This window comes from Lycorma delicatula, chromosome 4 (assembly GCF_047948215.1).
Source record: "Lycorma delicatula isolate Av1 chromosome 4, ASM4794821v1, whole genome shotgun sequence".
Lineage (NCBI taxonomy): Eukaryota > Metazoa > Arthropoda > Insecta > Hemiptera > Fulgoridae > Lycorma > Lycorma delicatula.
In genome coordinates, this window is record NC_134458.1 from 138,771,683 (window position 1) to 138,797,842 (window position 26,160).

At 28.9% G+C, this 26,160-nt stretch overlaps 1 protein-coding gene across 2 annotated transcripts in view; it reads left to right on the plus strand.

Moving 5' to 3' along the window:
- Nucleotides 1-25,605, plus strand: part of Tif-IA (RNA polymerase I-specific transcription initiation factor RRN3 homolog Tif-IA) — a 29,225-nt gene extending 3,620 nt beyond the window's left edge. For both annotated transcript variants that reach the window (XM_075364244.1, XM_075364243.1), the window contains 9 exons: nucleotides 1,149-1,352; nucleotides 2,693-2,782; nucleotides 4,770-4,899; nucleotides 6,596-6,701; nucleotides 7,398-7,550; nucleotides 9,842-10,294; nucleotides 12,893-13,068; nucleotides 17,189-17,450; nucleotides 24,592-25,605. In XM_075364244.1, the coding sequence (XP_075220359.1) occupies nucleotides 1,158-1,352; nucleotides 2,693-2,782; nucleotides 4,770-4,899; nucleotides 6,596-6,701; nucleotides 7,398-7,550; nucleotides 9,842-10,294; nucleotides 12,893-13,068; nucleotides 17,189-17,450; nucleotides 24,592-24,763 (1,737 nt within the window). In that variant the 5' untranslated portion in view covers nucleotides 1,149-1,157 and the 3' untranslated portion in view covers nucleotides 24,764-25,605. The remainder of the gene's footprint in view (nucleotides 1-1,148; nucleotides 1,353-2,692; nucleotides 2,783-4,769; nucleotides 4,900-6,595; nucleotides 6,702-7,397; nucleotides 7,551-9,841; nucleotides 10,295-12,892; nucleotides 13,069-17,188; nucleotides 17,451-24,591) is intronic.
- Nucleotides 25,606-26,160: the final 555 nt, after the last annotated feature.

Genomic DNA, 26,160 nt, shown 5'->3' on the forward strand with positions numbered 1-26,160 from the left:
ATCGTGTATCTTAATTGTCAACTATACAGTGCGCATATTAAAATTATTTTTTAATAATTACTTATTACCTTTTTCATTTTTACATTTATTCATTAGCACTTTCATAATTATTACTGCTTTATCAGGTGAGTTTTATGCTTGCATATATATTTATGATTGAAAAACATTAAGTTTTTCATATATTTGAGTAAAAAAAAATTGAAGTAGTTATTTTGATGGGTTCTTCAAATAGGTGGGATTTTTTAACTCATCATGGAAGATTGTCATTTAAACACCTCACAACAGTGATTTTGTGTTAAAGAGAATTACCATGTTGATTTTTAGATAATTCAATAAAAATTACTAATTTTTATTTATCTTTCAAGATCATTCTTAAAATGATTATACTTTAAAGAACATTTAAAATATTTTTGTTACTGTTTATTATTTGATTAAATTTACATTTTTTAATGGTTGGTAGGGATTTTTTTTTTTGAAAAGAATTTTATTCGTGTACAGCATGCACGCTATAAAAGTTACTTTGTTACTTTACAGTAGTGAATAAAAAAAAAAAGTTTATGTATTAAGTTAGTCTTTATAAAAAACATAACTGATATTATTTAAAACTGTAAAGAGTTATGTTTTAGTACAAAGGTTGCAGGAGTAGTGGCTATTAATTTAATAACAGAAAAAAAGATGATTCTTTTCTCAATCCTGCATATGATTTTGAGGAAGTAATAAATTAATTTGATTTTTTAATTTTTGAAAATAAAAATTAATGTATACAGGTAGGACACAAATTCTTATCAGCTGCGTCTTGATTTATTTGTGCAGTTTCAAGTTTTTGTTCTGGTATTAAATGATATGTCTGCTTAAGAAAACTTGAGCTTATATCTGTAACATTTATTCCCTGTCGTTTTCATTTGTTTGAAGTAAATTGTTGAAAATTGTTAAAAAAAGAATTATTGTAATATTGAAGATGGGAAATTCATCATCCAATAGAGACTTGCTTGCTGAAAGGCCAGTTAATGTTTCAGATAAAATTATGTCTGTCAGTTAAATTGTACCTTATTAAATAAATGATTTCAGTTCAAATTTCTACGCATAATGTTTCTTGCTACATTCTATTTATTTTAATATTATGCATTGTTATACTTTTGTGTTTACAGATAGGTCAAATGTCTATCTACAGTACAGGTCGCAAGAGTTTTACCTCGCAGAGGTCCAGTAGAGTATTAAAAACTAAATCGTTAAATACTTTAATGTTATGTGATGATTTGAAAAAATTATTGCAGAATTTTGTTAATCACAAAGAGAGTAAAGTGTATGAAGATCTAGTCTGCAGTATTCGTGACAGTGGTTTAGAGATCAAGGTTTGTTGAGTTTATTAGAAATATAGGAAAAGTATTGTTTAGTGTAATTTTTTAATTTAATCTGTTGTGGTAACTGTACTTAACAATTTTACAGCTCTTACTTGAACAGTAACCGTAACAAAATATTTACATAATGTGAATAAAAGTAATCAAGGAAATAGTGATTTCAAAGTTTTGTCATTAAAAATATAATAAGCAAGTTTTTGATCTGATGCTAGGTATTGTCCTGACATTCAAACACCCTTTTCTTTGTTATTTTAAATTATCATAGCTCCAGCAGATTGTACGACTGTTATGAAAATAATTGTTTACACTAGCACCTTTACAAACATGGAATTGGGTATGAATAGCCAAATACTTGATGTTGAAATTGTTAATGTGTATTTGTACAACACAGTAAATATCTTGTGCGCATACCAAACTATACCCATTCACTGTAGGGAACTTCACTTGATCAAATGTTCATCACCAGTGAAGATTGGCGTTCATAGTGCTGTACATACTCAACAAACTTCTTTATGCCAATTGATTTGTTGATATCCAGTAGTAAGTGATGAGGAACAGTATGTAATTGTTCCCATTTTATATTGCATTGATGATACACTTTTATTTGTACTGTAATCTTATTCTCTCACCAAGAATTTCATGCCATTAAAAGCAAACCAGGAAGATTTATTCTCTTTGTCAGCCCCACATCTCTTTTTACATTCATTTTTTTTCTTAATGAAACAAAGTTAATGGCTTCTATTTTTTCTTTTCAGTTGAATTTCAGGCTGATAACTGACAATGTCATTTTAGCTCGCTTCTCTTCTTCGCTAACTTTTTTGTGCTCATTGTACACATGATACACAGTGAACAATGTTATGAAAACTTGTTTTTTTTTCTCCTTACAGTTCAATTAACAATTAAAAAAACCACTCCATAATAAATTAATGCAACAGTAAATAGATTGTAAAATTAAAGTTTGTATTAAGGAGGGTTTAACTAGGAAGGATGGAACTACATGTAAGATTGAAACAAACACTGAATCACTTGTCCAACAAATAAACCAGCCAACCAATATCCAATTAATGTGACCTGTTTACGTTACCCAAAATCAATGAATATGTTGGCTGTCTCTTGTTAAATCACAATCATCCATCCATGTATAACCAACCAACCAACTCTATTGAAGCTATTGGGATTGTTTTATATATATTGATATATTTATTTAAAAAAAGTATTTCTAATAAAGGGGAAAAGTACGTGTTTCAAGGTTTTTTTTTATTAAGTATAAATAGTTGAAGAGAACTTATAAAACTGTAAATTATATTTTATTATAAATTTTTATCATTTTCCAGGATAAGGATTTAATTAAGCTAATAAAAGAAGCAAGAGGATGTATATCATTACTAGACAGAAATGTTCACCTGTTCGTTAAAGTCCTTCTAGTAAGTGTATTTTAACCTACTTAGATTATTGATTCTATTTAATTACTTTTCAGTTAATGAATCAGATTTTAAATGCGAAGATCATTGAGATGTGTAGAACAGCTATTATTTAACCTGCAGAGGGAACATCCCCTGCTCTTTATATGATAATATATACATATAACTTTGTTACATTTAGTTTGCCAAACTAGGATGTGTTAATTATGTTATTTAACCTGCTGAGGGAACGTCATCATCCCTTGCTCTTGATGTGATAGTGTGAGGGTGAATCAAATATAAACAGTAATTTTTTTTTTTATAAATTTATTGATTGATAATATACACAATTCATACCTTCATTTCTCTATTTAGTCTCCTGCACGGTCTACACATTTTTGCCAATGATTTGGAAGCTTGAGTATTCCTTGTTCATAAAAAGTTTGATGACGAGTCTGCAACTAATTGTGCATGTGCTCCTCGTCTTCATTGTTTTTTAATTGTTCCCCTCCAAGCAATTCTTTCAAGGGCACAAAAAAATAGTCGCAGGGAGACAAATCTGGACTGTAGTGAGAACAGTCAAGGGAAAGTGGTTTCCCATGCCAAAATCAACGCCAGGTCTGATGTGCGACCTGGCGTTGTCATGGAGAAGAATGACATATCTGATGAGCATACCCCGTCTTTTTATGCAACAGACGACGGAACCTCCTGCTCACTCAAGGTTGTGCTGACAACAAACAGAGGAAGAGAGATAGCCAAGCTGGTTCCCCCTATCTACCACACCGTACATTAATCCCTTATTCTGCCATACAGCTCGGAACTACTTGCTGCATAGAATAACAAAATTACTGTTTAAATTTGATTTACCCTCGTATACATATAATTTTGTTACATCTATTTTGCCAAACTAGATGTAACAATAAAGATGACAAACAAACAAACTAGATGTACTAATTAATACAACTAGGTTGTATTAATTAGGATTAATACAACCTGGTTGTTACTGCTATCAAGATGCCACTAATTAAAATTAAACTAGTAATTAAGGTTTAAATCTTAACCTCCCACACAAATTCTAATACTAGTCACTAAATTTTAATGTTACTATTACATTTTGAAATTTATTCTTTTTTCTTTTCATGATTTTTTTTTTACATAAACAAGAAATTTGTTATTTGTGCATTTTAAGATATTAGCTGAATATTTAACATTCATTTTATTTACTAATGCTTAACACCAAATTCTTGGTGTGATGGAAGAATGATGTATAGTTATGTGTTAAATTTTGGAAACAGCAGATTGGCTGGACTATTTAAGTTTGTTGAATATTTGTAAGAGAAAGGGAGAGGTTATTTCCATAGTATGAAGAAATGTAATTTTTAGCCAAGTAACTGAAGAAAAAGATTATATCCTGAAATTTTGCAAATATTACAAGTAAGTTATTATTTTTTTTAGAAAGTGTTAAGGAAGTAAAAAATTAAAACACAATGGGCCATGATTTACGAAGTCTGTAACATAAGCGAGCTGAAGCAGAATCTGTTAATTATTTTTAAAAATTATGGTTAAAATATTTCAGTAGTGGAATCTGATGTTCTAGTGAAACTGGTCTTAATTGGTAATACAATTAGCAACATTCCAGAATCATTTTTCATGAAATTATTTTTTAATGAGTTTATCCATCAATGTGTATACATTTCACTTGAAATTAAAAAAATGCAATCTTTATTGTTGGCTTCAGTGATGCATAAGAAATTTTGTAATTATGTTGTAAAATTTATGAATTTAAGTAATATCATTTTACACCTGAAAAACTGAAGTACACTGAAATAAAGTATATTTCATGTTGTATCATGTATCAAATGCTCAGTTTCTTAACATATCAATCTGTACATTGTAATGTTAGAATAATTCAGTTTAAAAATATATTTAGCTGTAAATAATTTTATTATAACACTTGTGATAATTCAGTAATTTTTTTTATATATACTATAATATATTTTTTTTATATTAGATACAAAAATGGTCCCATCGAAGTCAAGAACTCGCAGAAGAATATGAAGGTTTTCTACTTGATCTATGCTCAGCTCATATTTATCACACTACCTTTGCTATTGATCAGCTTGTCAATTTGTTTAAACCAGGTAGGGGACTTCTTTTTGTTGGAATTTTTTAAGACCTGTTACATTCTCAGCATCTCTTGTATATGCCCATCACTATTAGCTGGGCTCTTACTGCTATTAAATAACAGAATGATATCCATATAATGATCAGTTTATTTCTCTGGGTGATAAAAACATTATATTTTAACTGTAATGTAACTAATAACAATTACTTCTTTTTTTTTTATTTGATTGGTTAAAAAAAAAGACACTTTAGAAAAAATACCTTTGTATTCTATTTTTTAATACATTTTGAAACCATTTGAGAAAATCTGAAAAAAATTGATGAAGAATAAGAAAAGCAAATATTAACAATTAGGTTGTAATCACTGTGAAAGCCTTTATACCTCAGTATCTTTTAGATGTAGGAATCTTTTTACCAAAGTCATGTAAGTATGAATCCATAAGTATGCAACCCTCAGTTCCATAATTATGTACCCCCAGTTTTGGTCAATCCTGGTCCTATTATCATTAAAGGATTCCTTAACAAAATAGTTGCTCATATCTCTTCTTATGTGTTTATATATCTGCTCATTGTGTTTTTGTTTGTATACATTACATTTTCACAAAACAACATAGTTTTTCTCAACATTAAAAGATAAGAAACAGAATCTAATAAGTTTTCAGTACTTTAGTAAAGTGTGAATCACATATTGGATAATAAAGTTATTGCTGACATGCTTGTTTATAACATGTCATATTAGTTTTATTACAGCGATATGCTATAATAGGAGCACTACTTAAGTAAACTGTGTCAGCTAGACTACTGAACTAAAGTTATTTTATAATAACTTTAGTTATAAAAATAACTTAACTTAAAATAAACAAGAAACCATCCTTTTAGCTAAAAGATAATTGAGAGAAACATATAGTAACTTATTGATAATGTAGTCAGTACTATTACCTGCTATCTTATGCTAATCTTTATTGCTTTTCTCATAGTTTGAATTCAGAAAATAAATTAATTAAAAATGGATAAAGCTGATAGTCTAGTAAAATTAAGTGTGAAGATAGAAATTTTACTAATTTTAACATTTAAAAGTCGGTAAAAATATTTACTGCAGAGGGGGTTTTTAACTATTCAAAATCCAGAAGTATTTATTATTTTAAATTCTCAAAACTTAGACTAATTGATTTGAGTGGTTCTATTTAGTCAAAAAAACAAAAACCTTTTTTTCTTTTGAATGTTTTTACTTGCAAAAGAGCGTTTCACATTGTTTTTTTAATATATTCAAAGACTAGGACACAATAAAATTTAGTTAGATCTTCAAACCTCTTTATTTTATAAACATAAAGAAGAAACCATTTAAATGGAAACCAAATTTTTGTTAAAGATAAAAACGTGGAAGAGTCAAAGAAATTTTATAAAAAATACATTTTCAAAAATTCTATAATTGGTATTTTAATTTTTTTAGAAGCATCTCAAAAGTAATGTATTAAAGAATAATAGCATGAGAAAAATTTGAAAGTTGGTTGAATATATTTTATGGGATCATGACAAATTGATTTTTAGCTGTTGTAATATATGTATATGTAGTCAGGAAGTTTGTGTATCACTCTCTTTAGGTGTATACCCCCTCAAAATACTCCCAGATTTCTCTAAAGAGCAAATGAAACTATTACTATAACTACTGTCTTGAGCTTAAGTATGTTTTCTAAATTTTTTTTTTGTTTTTAGCTGAAGAAGATAGTGAATGGGAAGATGGGATGCCAAGTGCAGTTGATGAATTATCATATAAAAGGGTGCATGCTGTATTAAAAAAACTATTGCGTGTTATACCAATGTAAGTACATAATTTATTTATATCTATGTATTTGTGAGATTCATTTACCTATCTTATAAAAAAAAATACTTTAATAGACAACTAGGCTATTTAATAAATTATAGGCTTGTTTTTTATCCTTGTCAGCCTGTAAATAATCTGATTTGAAAATAAAATCTTGGATTCCCATTTCCTTTTTCATCATACCTTCTTCCTTACTGGTATTCCTTGATATATTCATGGGAATTATAGCTGCAATTTTGGTGTCATGCTGGTACCTGCAGTAGCCTTTGGGACAGCCACTTTTAATGAGGCTCGTGGAGTTGTTCTTAAACAGAATTGTCCAGTGGCTGTTACCTGCCTGATTCTACAAAATCCAAACCCTTTTAGACCTCAACCGGTTTTCTTATGGTTACAGGTAAAGCTAGGCTTGATTTCAGAGGAAGCTCTTTGCAATCTTATTTAGTAACATCATTTAAGTATACACACAAATCAGTTTAATGAAGAATGGTGAAATAAAAATATTCTGTTCATGCTGTTCCTCATAAATAAAATGTACTATTACATCACAGATAAACTAGGTGAAAGCCCTTGCTGTTGCAAACTGACTAAATAGAGCAAATTCTGTGTAGTCATACTTGTTTGAAAGAAAACTTATAAAATAGGATTTGATTTAAATAAAAGCTTTTAATGTGTCCTTTTTTATCATGTTTACAGGTCATCAGAAATATTAATGAAGTCATTAGTCAATAATTTCCCTTATTTAAAACGTAGTGCACATGAACATGAGTGTTATTTGCATAATTTGTTAAATATCACTGAATATCAACCCAACTTACGGCGTGATATTTTACATCTTACAGTTACCAGGTATGTAAATTAACATTTTTTAACATTGTGCTTTAAATATTGAAGTTTTTTTAGCGTTTTTTTTTTTAGAAATTTATGAGTGTAATATTATCCACAAAAAAAAAGAAACTGAACTACAGTTTTTTCTTGTCTTGTCTCATTCTAAATGTTGACAGAATAGTGCTTCAACTACTATTGATCACTTTTATGATTAAAAGCACTGAAGTTCTAAAAAAAACTTAAACATTTGATATATTGACAATAATTTACTTTCATCCCCACTGTTAAGCTTTTTTTATACAGGATTCTGTAACTTATAGCATTAAGCTTTGAAAAAAATTTTGGTACACTGTTACACAACTAGAATGTTGAATTTTGTTTTTAGTCTTTTTATCTTATTCCACAAAAATTACAATCTTTTATTTCAAAAAAGCACCTAAATGTGCCAGAATATTTGAAATAATATCATGAAAAACAAATGTACATCTTTTGACACCACTGGTAGAACAGATTATCAAGGATAACTAATATTATTTAAACTTAATGTAACTATATAACTAATTGTAGTTTTATGGAGAAGTAAAACTACATAAAGATGAGAAATTTGTTTTTTCTTTTTATGAGAACACATTAGCATTTTGTTCTAAAAAAAAATATATATATATATATATAGATAAATTAATATGTAATTGTATAATTATGTACAGACTGATGATGCGGGATCATGCGAAAGTCTGTTGTGTTAGTTTTTTTTTTTTTTTTACTGTTTTCGATGGTTAAGTTGTTTTTATTTATATATATATATCATATAGCTTCAAATTTAAGACGCATCTTTTTTTACAGATTAAAGGGTTAAAATGTCAGGTGCATTTTCAGTTCAGGTCTAATGCCATTTGACATAACCGCATAATAGGTGTAAAGCTAAAGTTTTTGAATCTGTACACCAATTCAACATCAAATGGGGACCAGAAAATGTGAAAGAACATTTGTCATTGTGTATAGAATGTACCCAAATTTCTAGAAATATGACTCATCTCAACAGATATCACTGTTGATATCAGTAATATCAATGTTAGTTGACCAGTGAGTCATCGTTTTGAAATTTGTGCATGTGCTCTATGCATGATGACAAATGTTCTTTCACGTTTCCTGTCTAACCTCCATTCGATGTACAGGTGTATGGTATAGAACAGTAGTTGCAAATCTGTGTTGTTGTTTTTTTCATAACCATGTTCTGTTCTAATTATTTGTTGTGTTTTTCTAACCATTTCATCATGGAAAAGCCTTTGTCTGTCTTGGTTAACCAATATTTTGTGAAGTTTTTTTATCTAGGTGTTCATTTCTTACCTGTATTACAATCTGAAATCATTAGGATTTCTGCTGTATGCTAACAGAAATGATTAAAATGCATTATTTTTGTAGTGCAATTTCCAATATCTTAGTGGTTTTTCTGCACTACAACAAACTGTTAGTAATGTTAAATCAATACTTTGTTCATGTCTTCTCACTGGTCTTTTATCTGTATATAATGTAAATAAGGAAATTTAGCTCTCGTACTAATTATATCCATGTAGTTGACCATTTGAACAATTGCTTAAATGAATGCAACATGTGCTTGAAATCATTATTTGACTTGTGTTATTAAAATGACTTGTGATTGTTTTAAAATGGCATAACTGGTTGAATCTTTCAATTTTAGTCTTATGTACCAGTAAACTTATTGAGGTAATTTTGGTAATGCCTAAACTAAATATACATATTCATTAATGTGCCTGACTTTCCATATAAAATTAATTTCATTATTTTTGGTATAACTTAAAAACTTTAAACATAGTATTAACAGTATTTCATTCATCAGCAATGAAAATTTGAAAGCACTGCGTAATAGAATAAAAAACTCGCCAAAGAGATAGGTTTGTCAATATTTAAACTTAAGATAACTCAACCAATTTAACTCAATAAAAAAATTGTTAAAATATTTTAATGCACTAATAACCCCAAATTTGTGCCAGTGATGGGAATAAAATGGAAAGAACCACATCTGATAATACACCAAGAATTTGTTTTTCCATTATTTATAGTCTGGTTTAAAAGTGTGAAATAAGTACATAGCACAGTCAGAAAAATTCTAACATACTTATTGATACTATTATATAAATTAAAATTTTTGTTTTTATAAACTTCGTTTGTAGTTTTCTTACTCATATTTTGCAGTACATGTTTGATATTTATTAAGTAACTATTGAAAATTAGATTAGAAGGTAGAGTTGGGTTTTCCAAATTACTATTTAAATTTTCTCCTTTTTTTCCAGGTTAATAGCATTAGATACCAATGCACCCAGAAAAGAAATAGAACAAATGGATATTGAAATGGATGAAGATATATTTTCACCTGAAGAAATAGAGAGCTGGAAATGTATAAAACATCCTGAAGCACATACATTAGATATTTGTATGGATATCATGTTCAGATATCTTGAAGCTTGTGTTGTAGATAAAAATGGTGTTTTACAATGGGATAGAACAAAATCGTTATTTTTTGATTTATTGTTTGTATTTGAGAATGTTATTTTACCAACATTTGCATTACAGCATGTACAATTTTTATTATTTAAATTTATTAATTTAAAGCCATCTCTTTACAATATGTTTTTACAATTTTTGTGGAACAAAGTAATGAATCCAAGTCTTTCACCTGTCATAAGACAAGCAGCTGTCGGTTACATTGCAAGTCTCTTGTCCAGGGCAAATTTTATTTCATTGGGGTAAGTAACAAATTTATATATATATATAGCAAACTGGTTATGAACTTCAGCATTCAGTTGTAGATAAAACATGTTTTCCAATAATATAAATACTGATGTAATTTAGTTTTAGTACCGAAGGCAAGATTTATTGCCACTTTTTTCATACTTCTGTAAAAGATTTTAAAAAAGTATTTTTTTCTTAAGACCACACTCTCATCTGTGAGAAATCCTTCTTTTAGCTTTGGTGAACTTTAACCATTTTCAATGAAGTTTTTTATTGAATTCAATGGGTGTGAACACTTTTTGTCCCCGATGAGTGATTGTGATTGAGATTGACCTTCTGGTTCACCTGAAAATAGCTGCCAAAAATTAAAATTTTGTAATAATTATTACATAATGTAAGCTATCTTTTTTGTTCAAATACACAATTGTAAGGTGTACGAAAATGCATAAAATATATAAATTTTGTAAATCAGTGTAAGGCCCCAAACTTTTTAATAATTGAAGAGAAAAAATGTCATAAAACCACTAAAACAGATATTAACTTAGTGTATGTAGGACTCCAATAGAAATTATTAAAACCATAAACTCAATTGCACAACTGCAGATTTAAAAAAAAATAATAAATTTAAAATTAGAAGAATGTGTAACTTTTTAATTGTAACATACTGAAAAATAACCAGTGTTGCTTAAGACTTTAAATTATTTTTAATATAATGTGAAATGAAACAATAATACTCAAATGTATTATACAAACACGTAATATGTAATAATATGAAAAACTACAATAATCTTAATTCAGATTATTGTAGTTATGAAATAATTTACTTTACTATAGTAGTTAGAGAAAATAACTTAGAAGTGAATTAATGGGAGAACAGTAGTAACAATAATGTTCATTTGGGAAAGTCTTACTAAATTTTTGCCACTCGCAAATAGAGCACAAGGCTCACTCATGGATAACTGATGATTCAAGACTGATGCACCCTTTTGTGTTTGCTGCGACTGTCAACTAGTGGTGCACCACATCCGTTTGGATTGTCTGTTATGTGACATTACGTCAAAAGTTTAAACTAGGACCTAACACAAAAATATCTCTGAGAACAGTATAGTATATCAATGTTTTCTAATGTATAATGATTTCTTTAGGCTGTGCATCTGGATTCAAACATTTGATTAAAACTTTTATGTTTCTGCCTTTTGACATTTGGCAATTTTATTTTGATGCTAGGTTTTTAATATTGTTTTTATTCTGGTTTTATTTCAAATCTAGCAATCCACATAGGCATTTTCTCAATTGTTTTAACTTTTAAAGTAAATTGAATTTTTAATCATTTACACTGGTAATTTTGTGTCCAGGCGCTGATATCAACACATTGTGCGCCCAGGAAAAAAATTGATTCAGCCCTTCAAGCAAAATGCCTCTCTTGTGAAAATTGACTAGTTTTTTAGAATTCTTATATTGTAAAAAGAAAAAAGATAATTATCCACATTTAAGGTATCGCTCCTTACTTGTAATTGTTTAGGTAATTCAAATTTTCTGAATAAAATTGAGTTGGATGGATTCATCCAATGCATGAAAACGTATTATAACTGCAAATCAACCATACATATGCATGTGCGGTAAAGTTCCTTCCACAAGCAATTCTACAAACCAGGAAAATGTAATTATTGTACTAGGCTTTATGTTATTTGTCTACTTTTTACCTCTAAAGTGGAAATAAGCATGTTTTTAAAAAAATTAATAAATGCTTTTTATGTAAATAACAATTTATGAATTGATTAGATTTTCTGGTTGATTAATGAATTAACTTTTATAAAATTATAACAGTTACGCTATATCGTTGTCTCAGTTAAAATCCAGTAGCTATTAAAAGTCAACGTTATCTGGTATCAAAAACATTTTTAGCAATAGACTGATGCAGTTTGTAATAGTGTGATGATAGCATTTAATCACATTTTTATTTACAAATATCAGTTCATTTATCATATAATAGTAATTGTTTTTTGTTTTTTTTTACAACCCAGCTTATTTCTTACCTGATTTATTTTGTTTTTATTAAGTTTGTTTTTACCAGAAAAGTTAATAATTTTAATCACATGATATATGGGGCAAAATTTAGTAGTACTGTTAAATGAGTAATTAAGGTTGACTTTCAGTAAAGTTACAAGGCTATAATTGATCAAACTAATTCTTAGTGTTGGTAGCCTGGGGATAAGAGAGCTAGAAATCTGATAAATTACACACAAGACTTCGTTGTTTTAGAGCTGTTTCAAATAAAATGTTATGTGTATGGCCAGGTTGTTTACATTTGTGTGGATTCAGGATACCTAATAAATTTTTGAAAAAATTGCCTAGGTACTAAAAGAAGAGGAGTATGGTTTTGGTCAAGGAGCTTATTAATCATGTATTCATTATCAGTATATGTTGTAAATGTAGGATTGTCACTATATATTATAAAATCATATAATCAAAGATTAAGAAATATGTATCAGTGCTTCTGAAATAAACAAGGCTATGCCAGATAGAATATAATTTTAAAAAACTTAATAAATTAAGTTAATAAATTTTTTTTATGTGATAATTAACACAATAAATTTTACTGGTTGTTGCAGAGTATTAAAAGAGGTTATGTTAAATATGGCCATGTGGATTCATAATTATATTGCTAATCAAGATTTAGAACAGGCAAATCCAAATATGTTTATTCATGGAGTTTTCTATAATGTTAGTCAAGCATTGTTTTATTTGGTTGCATTTAGGCATAGAGACTTTGTTGAAACTAAAAAAAGTAAGTATGATGATTTGTATTGTTTATAACTTTGTATTATAATTATGAGTCAACTTTAGCATGGAAAAAACTATAAAGACCCATTTCATTTCTATAACATCAGAATTTTGTCTGACTTTCAGAAAATAGTTTAAAAATTTCTCCTTAATCTGTTTTATGAAGAGTATGTTATTATATACACATTTATAAAATAAATAAGTATCCAAGAAGATCCAAAATTTATTAAAGGTATCACTATTATAAGAAATATATGCCAACAAAATTATTTTGAATTCAATAACAGATACTTATACACACAAAAAAATACCTTACCTACAGGATTTCCACCATCGGAAATTACATCAGAAATGTAGTTACAGGATTTTGAAAGTAAATATGGCTTCACTCATACACATAAAGTTTTAATTTGGACATAGTATGTTGATGTTTTCTTTATATATTACCTGCTAATAAACAATGAACATCTAATAATATTAAACAAATTAAATTCTTATAATAATTGAATGTTAAATTATTTAGATGTCAATTTTGAAATAAACAAGGAACCAAATTGATATATCATCATATAGAAATCCAACATCTAAGAATGTAACAATTAATAAAAAATCAGACCTTTTATCTCATAAAATTAACACATACAGATATGATTAATTGAGCAATCAAATACACACATAATAATAAAAAAACGTTATACAATGAAATATCATAAAATTTCTAGAGATTGAAAATGGATATACAAACATCAATTTCAATTTGATAAACCTTCAGACAGTGCTTGAGGGAGATGGTCTTATAAAGACTGCAACAGACACCAGCACTCGTTAAAACTAATATCCAATTTTCATTATTTACCTTTACTTTTTTTTTTGTTATAAATCCTCTTAAAGCGTTCTCAACCTGGAGGTAGCAGTTGATATTACTGCTGCCTACAACTTTACACTTAAACAATAATGAAATCATTTTATGAAAAAAAAAAAAAATTATAAACATTTTACTTAAATTTATAAGAACACATGTAAAGGAAATACATTAATGAGATTAATCCCATTTAAAAGTTTCTCTTTACATGAATCCATGTTAGAAACATACAAAATCCAATTTTTCCCCTATTTAGTTTTTATTGCAACCATAAACGAATAACCCTTTTCATAGAGGTAAGATGTGGCAAAAAGAATTAATATTTTCATTGCCTCTGTGACTAAATTTCCATATTTGCTTTGACAAGCAAGCCAAATTGTATCTAAATCTTTAGATCTGGACTGTAGTTGTAACTTTTTATTGGCAGACGTTTTATTTCGATGAGGTGGTCATGAATCTCTACCGGTAACATAGCAGCTGCAACATTTTCACTAAATGTGTTCAGTATCCATCTCGTCAATTTTTGATGAGAAATGATTAGAAATCAATTTTTTCTTCCAGGAAATACTTTGCCAACTGAATTTTTAGCTCGCAGAAATGCATCTTCATGCAATCCAAACTGTGGTGAATAATAGTGTCTTCATCTAAATTTTTCTCAGTATAATCTGAAGTGAGTGGAAGCATATCAAGCTTCTTAATGAAAATATTAACTTTGTCATTATTAAAAGTTTTTATCACATCCTTGTGAATTCACATTAACGTCATTTAAGTGTGAAAATACATCAGCTAAGTAAGCCAACAGCAACATATACTTATTCTGTAAAAGCATTGAGAATGGCATTTGTGTATTCTGGAAAAATATTCATCTCAGAATTCCATAAATCGGATTAACACTTTCCCCTGCAATAACCATCTGATGTTTGTTTAGATTTTTTTTGCCCATATCATTGCATAGTTTAGCAAACAGCCTACCGTAATGGTTGACTTTTAATAAAATTAACCATTTTTTACAGTTTTACAAAGAATTTGAGATGTTTTGTGGCAAGAGCATGTCTGTGACTGTAGCAATGTGTCCATTCTGCCCTTTATACAAGACAATCTTTCCACTGTTCTTTCCTGTTATTGCTTTTTTCACAAATCAGTAAATATTTTATTACATTTTTCTAATGTATGTTATAGTTTTTATGTAGTAGTTCATAAAAAAAGATGACCAGTTTACTGATTTGCAAAATATATTTTCTTTGATTGATCTGTCCCTATTCCATTCATATCTGACAAAAAATAACTGAAAAATGTTTGCCACATCTGTCGATTCATCAAATTTAATCCTATAAAATTCCCTTTAACTCACTTGCTGGATTATCTGATTGTGAACATTGGTAGCCATGTCATCAAAGCCTTGATACTGTATGATTAGAAAACAGAATGTTTTGCTTTTTTCACATGTACTAAACACACCATATAAATTGCAGCTATGAGGTTTTCTGTGATTGTATGGGGTTTGGACTTAACTATTCTTAATGCTATGAGATAAGGTGCTTCAAGTCTACTTTTATCAGTATGACTTGATTTACAAATAGAACCTTGTTTATTTTTCAAAGTAAATAATTTTCTTTTGAAAAATTCCAATGGTTTGCTTTTATGATCCAAATGTTTAGTGTCCAAGTGTTGAATTAACATATTGTGGCTTTTCATCTAATGTGGTAAAACTATAATTTAAATAACTCATTGTACAGAGTGGCACACGAAATGATCAAACATTTCTTTTGGCAGTAATTGTTTAGGTTAATAATTGTTTTTTTTATGATTACACAAGTGACAACAGTTCATAAATATTAGTTTCTTCTCTTTCTGAGTGCACTGTTTGTGTTTCATTCCAAGATGGCCAACAACAGAAGATTGACTATTGAAAGCATGTAAAAACTGGGTTGTATTTAATGAAGTGAAAAATATGGTGCTTACACAAAGACGGTTTTATGCACATTTTCAAACTCTGGTCACCCTCATTTAAAAAAACAATAAGTAGACTATGAAAAATTTAATAGTGATAGTTCAGTATTTGAGAGTAAGCGCGAACGGCCTGCCAATGTTCATTCTCCACAGAATGTCAAAGCTGTCACAGCAGCATTTCTGAGGAGCCCAGGCAAATCAACAAGAAAAGCAACAGCACAACTTGGGATTTTTAGGCGACCTGTGCAGCAAATTTTAAAAACTGATTTGCACTTTTATCCATACAAAATAACATGCCTAAATTAACGATTGACAACAAACATCAAAGTATGGCATGGCATTTGTTGAATGGGTTGTGAACCAAGACTCAGGGCCCCAGAGCATTTGTTGAATGGGTTGTGAACCAAGACCCAGAACAATGTTTGGTTTCAGATGCACATTTTCACCTAGACTGGGTTATTAATAAATAAAATGTGCATTTTTGGGCTTCTGAAAGTCCACACGGCTTCACGAAGAGGTGCATGTGCTCCAAGAATTATGGTTTGGGCCACTATCTCAAGTCATGAGGTAATAGGGCCATTTTTTTTTTTTTGAACAGACATGAATGTTACCTAAACATCCTGTGCAGGATAATTTTGTTCCACAGCTTCTTGCAAAAGGGTTTTAGTTAGAAAATGAGTGGTTCATGCAGGATGGAGGCAGACCACACATGTTGTTTTAGACTTTCCTCGTGAAATTTTAACGCAAATGTCGCTTCAAACCAATTTCCTAATCGTTTGCATGTGGACAGAGCTGGCCCCTGAACAGTCATGATTTGAATCTGTGTGTTTTCTTGGGGATTTCTAAAGGAAAAGATTTTGCATAAAAATCGTTCACCCACCACTAAAAAACCAAAATTAATGTTAAAACATGATGGACTCTTAGCAAATTTTTTTTTTGGGGTCTGGAAGCTAAAAAGGTTAATAATCACTGATTTAGATAAAACTAATTCTTACTGAACTACATAAATATGCATTCATAAAAATTATATAATGATAGGAACCTATTCATGCACCCTAGAGCTGGTATACTTTTTAATTTTAACCGTAATAAAAATTTTTGTATAAAATTAATGGTGCATAGGAATGCATTCATTGTTAGTGTAAGTAAATAGTGTATTTGCACAATTTACATTACACCACAGTGAACTTATGTAACTTAGTGTCTTATGTAATTTGGGTACTTGAAGTCACTTATGATAGGAATGCTTTTTATTTTTAAGAAGTGTCTTATTCATTCATAATGTTAAACTTTGGTTTTTTTTTTTCTTCAGATTTAGTGTTCTTACAAAGCTTAAATTTATCAAAAATGGTTACTTGTCACTTAAATCCATTGAGGGTATGCTTACCACAAATAGTAAAAAACTTTGCATCTGTAACTAGAACGTATCAATTGGCTTACTGTTTTACAATTATTGAACATAATGCTCGTAATACCATACCAGTAATATACAGAGATTCTTCTGGAGTTATGACTACATCTGATCAAGCCTATCTTGATACATTTTTTCCATTTGATCCATATCTACTACAAAGGTAAGTTTATTATTATTCTTTTACGTACATATGTATGATATTCATGGATAATTAGTATAACTCATAACAAATGTAATTTTTATTATAAATCTCATAGTCTTCACCCATAATTCCATACATATTTCTAAATCTGCCTAAAAATGAAAACCAGATTGTTTTAAATTGTATTTTTCCTTCTCACAAAGAACGAGTAAAATACTTCTTAAAAAAGATCAAGTAAATGTACTTCGTATGGGTTTCTCAGTATGTAACAGACTAGAAAACCAGATAAACTGAGCTTATTTTCTTTTTTTTATGTAGTTTTTTAATTCATACAGATAGTGACCAAATCAAAAAATCATGAAACTGTTTACTCTTAGTATTGAAAAATATTATTAATCCTTTTAAACTACAGTAGGCTCTCTATAATCCGACACATATCATGCAGCCCTGGTGTCGGATTACTGGAATCACCCTAATTTCAATGGAATAACCAACAGAAATCATTACATACTTTCACATGTATTGACTAATTTGAATAAATGATGTAATTTGGTTAAGAAAATAACAATAATACAACTAATTATGTAACGGAAAAATATTGGTCAATAGTCTTGTTTTTTTGCTTTAATGGACAGTTTAGAATTATTTTTTCGCAAACATTTTAATGTTAAAATATCAGTAGCTGCCACTTCATTTTCTTCAGTCCACTTGATGCACACATTAAATGCACTCAAAACACTTTGGTAACCTACGGTACTATTAGGCAGATTTCATAAGAAAACTACCTATTGTAATGGGTACTATGATTCGACTTCAGAAAATTTTGACATCTTCACGTTTCACATCCCCCAGACCCCAAAACCACCGTCAGTTCAAAAGTTTATATATATGTATATAAAACTACCACAAATCATAAACAAGAATCATCATTGGTCCTAAAAAATTAATATTTTTAAAAACATGATAAATAGAGCAATAAAATACATTAACAATAAACAGGAATTGTATAATGAAATAAATAATATAAAAAAATATAGCTATAAAAAATGGATATCGTATGTCATTGATTGATAATTTATATAAAATACTCTTATACAAATAAAATTTCACTTGATTGATGCATATAATATGAAAAATATAAACCTGATAATTATTTAAACATTTAAAATATTATAATGATAAAAAAGTAAAAACTAAATATGATTCTTCTGGTATTTATAAAATAAAATGCAACAATTGTGAAAACATGTATAGGTAAAACAAATAGATCCTACAAAGATACATTTAATGAACATTTTAGATCATTTAAAGATAAAAAAATAGTTTCTCAAATGTAGCTGACCATTTAATAAGTAATAATCATAATATAGGTAGTTTATATAATAATTTAGAAATAATCGAAAGAGTAAATATTGAACATGAAAATAGTACTAAAAAATTAGAAATTTTAGAAACGTAAATTCAGCCTTATAAATCAGCAAACAGAATTTGATGGAAACATCTTATTAAAATTATGTAGTTGGCATACAAAGATAAGATATTGATAATTTAATAATCTATACTTTTTTATTTTCTTGACTAAGTAATAAATATTTGTCCTGAATTTAAAATTTTTTTATAAAATAAAAGTAAAAAGTAGTATAATTTAATGTGTAAATGTATAAAAATTATTTAAAAAAACATCATTGAAGATGGGCTTAGGCCTGAAAACGTTTTGAACATGAAAAAGTAAAGGTATCACTGATTCTGCAATTTGAATTTTTGAAAATAAAAAATATTGTTATATATGTATAAAAAACTACAAAGCATGTATATATATAAAAAACTACAAAGCAAGCGGAGAAGACCAGCAGAACTCTGGATACGCTCATCAGTTTATTCAGTCAAAAACTTCCCTACATCTGTGCCTCGTGAAAATATGGAATGAAGAAAAACTTCCAGAACACTGGACCACAGCCCTCATTCATCCATTACATAAAAAAGGGGATAAAACTAATCCGGAAAACTACAGAGTCTCTCCTGGATTGCACATACAAAATCCTGTCGAGAATCATATATAACCGATGCAAAGACCAACTTGAACTGGAACTTGGGGAATACCAAGGGGGATTTAGGCCATGGAGAGGTTGCCCGGAGCAAATATCCCTAAAACTTATGACGGACTTGTATAAAAGACGGAAAAAACAACTAATAATCACCTTCGTCGACTTTAAAAGGGCCTATGATTGTATACAGCAACCATCCATGCTGAATATTCTGAGAAACCTGGGCCTTCACCCTAAACTCATAAACATGATAAAATTAACTTTAACCAATACCCAGTCCAGAGTGAAATTCAGAGGTGAACTCTCTCGACCCTTCTACATAAAAACTGGATTGAGGCAAGGAGACAGCCTCTCACCACTCCTTTTCAACTGCGCCCTCGAATTTGTCATGAGAAAATTGTATGAAATAAATCCCAAAAATATAAAAATGGGTACTAAGAAAAACTCCATCACACTAAATTGCCTAGGATTTGCAGATGACCTCGCTCTTTTAGCAAATAATATTTTGCCAAAACACAAATCATGAGCCTTCAAAACCTAGCACAAAAGATAGGAGGGCTTCATATCTCTTTCAAAAAACTGTACTAATGGCCATAGATCCTCTGGTAATAGAGCACATTACGGTAAACAATCAGAAAATTAAAATAGTAAAACAATTTAAATATCTAGGGGAAGTAATAACTTATAATTTAAATGAAAAAGTGACATGGCAAAACAGGACAAATAAAATGATTAAATCCCAAAAATTAACTTGGTCAACATATAACAAAAAATGCCTTTCTGCTAAAACAAAACTTAAACATTATAAAACTCAGCCAGAAGTCACCTACGGAAGCGAGATCCCTTTCAAATCGCTCAGAAAAACCGAATTGATAAAATTCTGAAAATAGAGAGGAGAATTGTCAGAACATGTATCAATAAAAAACACCAAAAAGAAGGCCAATGGTGGATTGTGCCAAATGAGGTGGTGTATCGAGAAATAGAGCCTGTTACTGATACTATGCGGAAAAAAAAGAATCTTTCTTTGGTCATCTCATAAGGACACCGGAAACAAAACTGTCAAGAATATTATTGAAAAGCTCTGGTTCCAAAAGCTAGAAGTAGGATGGATCAAAGAAATTAGAGAAGATATGAAAGAATTGGGAATTTCCCTGACTTGACCTACAGAATAAAACTGGAAAAATTACAAAGCTAAAAGACAAAAGGATTAGATTTAAACAAAAGACAGACAAACGAAGAGGGTGTTTACGGATGAAGAAAAAAGCAAGATCTGAACGGATGAAGAAATACTGGGCAGCTCGGAAGAGTAAAATAACATGCTTTTCTCAGAAAAGATCCAACTAAGATTGACTTAAGCCCATGTTGGCCGTAAAAGCATAATAATATATATATATTTCACTTTCTTGTGAACATGATAACTGCTGTAATTTTGCACCAGTCACTTTCAAATTGATACATAAAATATAATATATTTTAGATATATAAAATCTCAGAATATATAAAATCTCGGTCGAGTTCATTAATGGGCAAAATCAGACCAGGGGGCACCTTTTTTGAAAAAACAAAATATTCGCATATTAAGTAAAATATCACATTTGTTGCTACTATTCTTTGGATAAGGGTCTAAAACTTATCTAAGTAAAATTTTTTTGCCAACCATATTGGCCCATGGGATGGAAAAAATTGGGTTTTGAGACAAAAAATCATACCTCCCAATAGGCACAGTATCGAATTGGTTTAAAGTGTTTGTTAGTCCTCTAAACATTACCTAAATCTTCTGTCTGAAACAATCTTTGATATGACCAACCCTTATGGCAAGGGGATGACCACTGGAATTATAAGATGGGGTTTGTTGTATGCTAAACATGTGAAACTTTTTCACAGGCAACCATTGTCGTATTGAGTAAATTTGAAGTTTTTCTTAAATTTAAGGCAGAAATCTTTTTTATTCCCTACTTAGTTTTGGTGAAGTCTACTTCTGCCTTCCAGGTATCAACATTTCCACTCTCATCATCATCGTCTTTATCCTGATCAAACACATCTTCAATTATCTAGTTCACAATTTTCATTTTCAATTCCGGTCAGCCGTTCATTTATGTCTACTTATGTCAGTCCTTCCAAGTTATTCTGACTGCACAGTTGGCTAGCAACTCACTGATGTCATTTATTTCAGCATCAGGATTGAAATTTGTTTATTTTCCATTGGTTTTTGTGTTTTTCGTATAAATGTAATAGAGGATGAGTTTGCCACAAATTTTTTCAAGAGCACTGTTGTTTTTACAGGAATCTTTGCAAGATCAAATACAACATTTTTTAGAATTAATTTCTTTTCAAACATTTTAAAATAGATTCTTTTGTAATTATTTTAATCGTCTGGATTACTTACATTTTGATCCATCGGCTGAATTATAGCCGTAATTCAGTGGAAGATATAAGACAGGTAAACCCATCTTTACTTCCTAAGTCTTCCCCATTTGGGTGCCTTATACAAAAGTAAATATGCTTTTTCTGGTAATAGAAGGATTTTTTTTACTGATGACACAAACTGCTCATTAAACCACTCAAAAAATACTTAGGATTTTTGGAATTGCTTGTTAGAGGCACTTGCTTATAAAAAGCAATTCCAAGTTGTGTAACACTCTAATTAACATATAACCCACTCTCATTAGCATTATAAACTTGGTCAGAACAAAGATCAAACTCTTAGACTCTATAAATTTTTCTTTTAATGGCTCAATGACAGTAAAATCACAAAGTTTCTTTGTGGTGGTTAGTAAACAGATTCCATAGTGTTTGTCGAACCACCCATCACTTATGGAAATTTCTTTATAGAAAAGCTTAGCCTTAAATCATGATTTTGTCAGAAAGAGGAGTATTTGGAATGTTCCTGGCTAAACCAAGTACAAAGTGCATCTTCCATTAATGGGAACGTGCCAGATTTTAATGTCTTCCAATAACTTTTTCCACTGACATTATTTTTTTCAAATTTTTCTATTTTTACCAGATTTTTATTTTTTGCAACTTTTAAATCATTGCACATCTAATTCAGTACAGTGAATCTGTCACAAATCTTTTTTTGCCATTGTCAATTCTTTTAAGAATTTCCGCTTTTTGAAATAAAACGTAGTGTGATGTGTTGACATTTTTGTAGTTTTGACATCTTCAAAATTAAAAACAAATTTCAGATCCTGGTTAAGATACAGAAAATTGGACACTAGATACGGAAAATTAGACATGTTAAAACAAATACAACTAAACATGGCACATCGTGATACGGAGTTGTGTTGTAAGATATAAGAAGTGTATTGTACTGTACACACACATAACCACAGTCTACTCACCTAAAACATGCTATTCACCACTTGGGTGTGGCATCTTATAGTTTTATCAGTTGTGACAGCATACATAAGTCGGAAGTAAAACAAAAAATAAAAAAAAAAATGAAATCACATGAAAAGTGTCAGATTATCGAGGACTGACTGTTTTCATATTAATTAAGAGAAATCTGTGTTGCTTTATAAGTGAACTAAAATGCAGCCTGATGAATATGATTTAGAGTAATAAAAAAAAAATTTTTTGTGAATAATTTTTTCATATAGCATTGTGTGCGATATATATATATATATATATATAATTTTTTTGTCTTTTAATACAAAACTATACCATAAAAAATATGATTTTAAAAGATAGATGGCCTCAAAATGGTTATATCCTGGTGTGGTATTAATTTTGTTTTAAAAAATAAAAATAATGCTACGTACTGTAGGTAAAAATAATTTTATTATATAGATTGACCAAATATTCCATCTATTTCTTATTTCTTGTCTGGGAAACAAAGTACCCTACATGAAATGCATGAAAACTAGAAGATTGCTGAGATTTAAATGAGGTGCAAAGGTTTGTCTGCACTGTGCTTCTAAAAAAATTAATGCTATAGTTAAACAAATATTGATTGAACTGATCTGTTATTCTTGTTAAAGAATCCCTTGATCTCTAGTTTCATTTTTTACAGAATATTTTTTTTTAATATATATTTGACACACTGAATTTGATCACTTTCCTATGCGTGGTAGAGGATATATATATTCATCAGGAAAGAGCTGTTTGGTAACCCTCTATGGGTCTTCAAGAGATGACTAAAGCCTTTCTATACTTTTCCTTCACACTACCTGTCCAAAGTATGTGTGTGCATTAAATAGACACATATTTATAGGTTGTTTGAATTCTCAAAGAGGATATGCTCCTAGTCCTTCCATGTAAATATCTTCATTTATAACAGATAAATGATAAAGTAAATCTATCGTGTGCTTTTAATTAATTAGATTCTGTATTATTTCAGTTTGTTACATTAAGTTTGTGAATACAATCTAAGTGAATTCAAACAAAACATATATTTGATGCCAAATCTAGCCAGTCTTGATTCTAATTTTAGAAAGCTCAATTAAAATGATGTAATTCTGCAATTTTAATGTAAACCATACAACTGAGTCACTTTTTGTTAAGATTTAATTGGAACTATATCAACTAATGCTATTTATCATTGCAAAATACTACTAAGATATATTCTACGGAATATATTTAATATATATTTATTATATAATATATTTATTATGCAATTCACCATCATAGTCCAATTCCAACATATTCTGTTAAGTGGTTAATTTGAGACAGGAAGCAACATTAATTTAAAATATATACAAAAATGATGCTTTTAATCAAATCAAATTATTTTGAACCTTTCAGTGCAACAAAGCATCAAAAAAAAGTGGTGTAACAGCTCCCAGACTGTTAAAAAATTTTGTGGACATCCTGTGACATTTTTACAGACCTATGAAAACTCAGATTATCTAGTTGATTTTGCCTAACTAGACAAGACTATTTACCTACCTAAAATAAAAATAGACTAAATGTGAAAAAAAAAATTGCATTTTAATCCCAAATAATATGAATATAAGTTTTTTACAGAGTGGTAATTATTGCATTTCACAATTCAAATAAATGCAAGTGATAAGTGTCTATAGATTGTTAATTGGATATACACCAGTGTGATTTTAATTTTATGTAGAATTTGTTTATTTTCAGTCTGGTTGTTGTATTACTATCTTTGGTTTCAGGTCTAACAAATTCATAAAGCCTTTATATCGTATGTATGATGGTCCTTCTGCTGATGATGTTGAAGTTTGTCGTAAATCAGAAGGAGATGATGAAGATGATTTTCTTATGGATCCATCAACATCAGTTTCACCTTCATTTTCATATGGAAGCTCACCAGGATTTAATTTATAAGATATTTTCATTCATTGTTTAACCAGTAAACATAAATATCTCACCAGAAGGAGAAGGCGAAATTGGTTTTCTTATGTCAATATTTGGATTGTGCTTTATTTTTATTTGTTACAATTATATTTTTCTATATGTTGAGTTCCATCTTAATTGTTATTTTTTAAATTGAAGTGTGTTAAATAAGATATTGTTAATTTATTATGTTAAGAGCCATTTAATGTCACCAATCTAGAAATTTTACTTTTGTTTTTCATTATTTTATGTTAAAAACCAATAGGTGTGCGCACCTATGTAAAAATTTTTATCCATATAAAAATTCTGTGTGTACATTAATTCATTTATATTCTTCAAGCATTAATAATGAAATGTATCTGTGATTTTTTGTTATTGTAAATAAGTTGTGTGTAAATGTTTGTAAAATATTAAAGTTTTAAGTTATTTTTATTCATTTATATTTTAATGTGGTTGGTAGTACAAATGTACACAATGCTGATCAATAATTTTATTTATCTTTATAAACTATCAAAAATTGAAAAATATATAATTATAAATTTAATTTATATTTAATATAAATTTATATATTATATAAACTTAAGTATAAAAGTTATACTTAACTTATATAAATTTAAGTATTGAAAAAATAATTAATGTAATTTAATAAGTTGTATTAATAACCTAAAACTTTTTAAATTTTCCTGCATTGATTTTTAAAAAACAAGGTGCATTTTTTTTTTAGTTTTGTGATTATATTATGTTTTGGTATTAATAAATATAGTTTGTGTATAAAAAAATGTATTTATTTTATTAATTAAGTATATTTTTTCAATAAAATATTTGCAAATGTTTGTTTAATTGTTATCTTTGTTTTTATCCTTTCATAACTTGATCCTTAAACGCCCATTAGTGTGCACACAAATGTTGACTCAAGAGAAACTGCATCAACAAATCCTTTTACTCACCTAATTACTGTTTACCCTTTTTACCCAGTCTTTTATTCATTAATTGCTGAATTCATGAGGGGGTTAGGCTCAGGATGTGCTGAAAAGAAACAATTAAGATGTTTGTGATTCTTTTAGGGTTTTTTTTCTTTTAATCTTTTTTTTTTCGAGAATTGGGTTATTTAACAATTTTATCATGATATCCAATAATTTTGTGATTCTTTTAGGGTTGCATAAGTGTTTTAAGTGTGGTCTTGTACAGCCTCAGGTTGACCATTCCTGAGGTGTGTAATTAACTGAACTGGTTTTTTTTTTTTTTTTTTTTTTTTTTTTTTTTTTTTTTTTTTTTTTTTTTTTTTTGAAGCCTATAACTACAAGTACCTCATACATACATACTTATCAAAGGATATATACAAAAGTATGCTTTCTTCAAAAAGTAGATACTTAAAAAGAATCACTGTC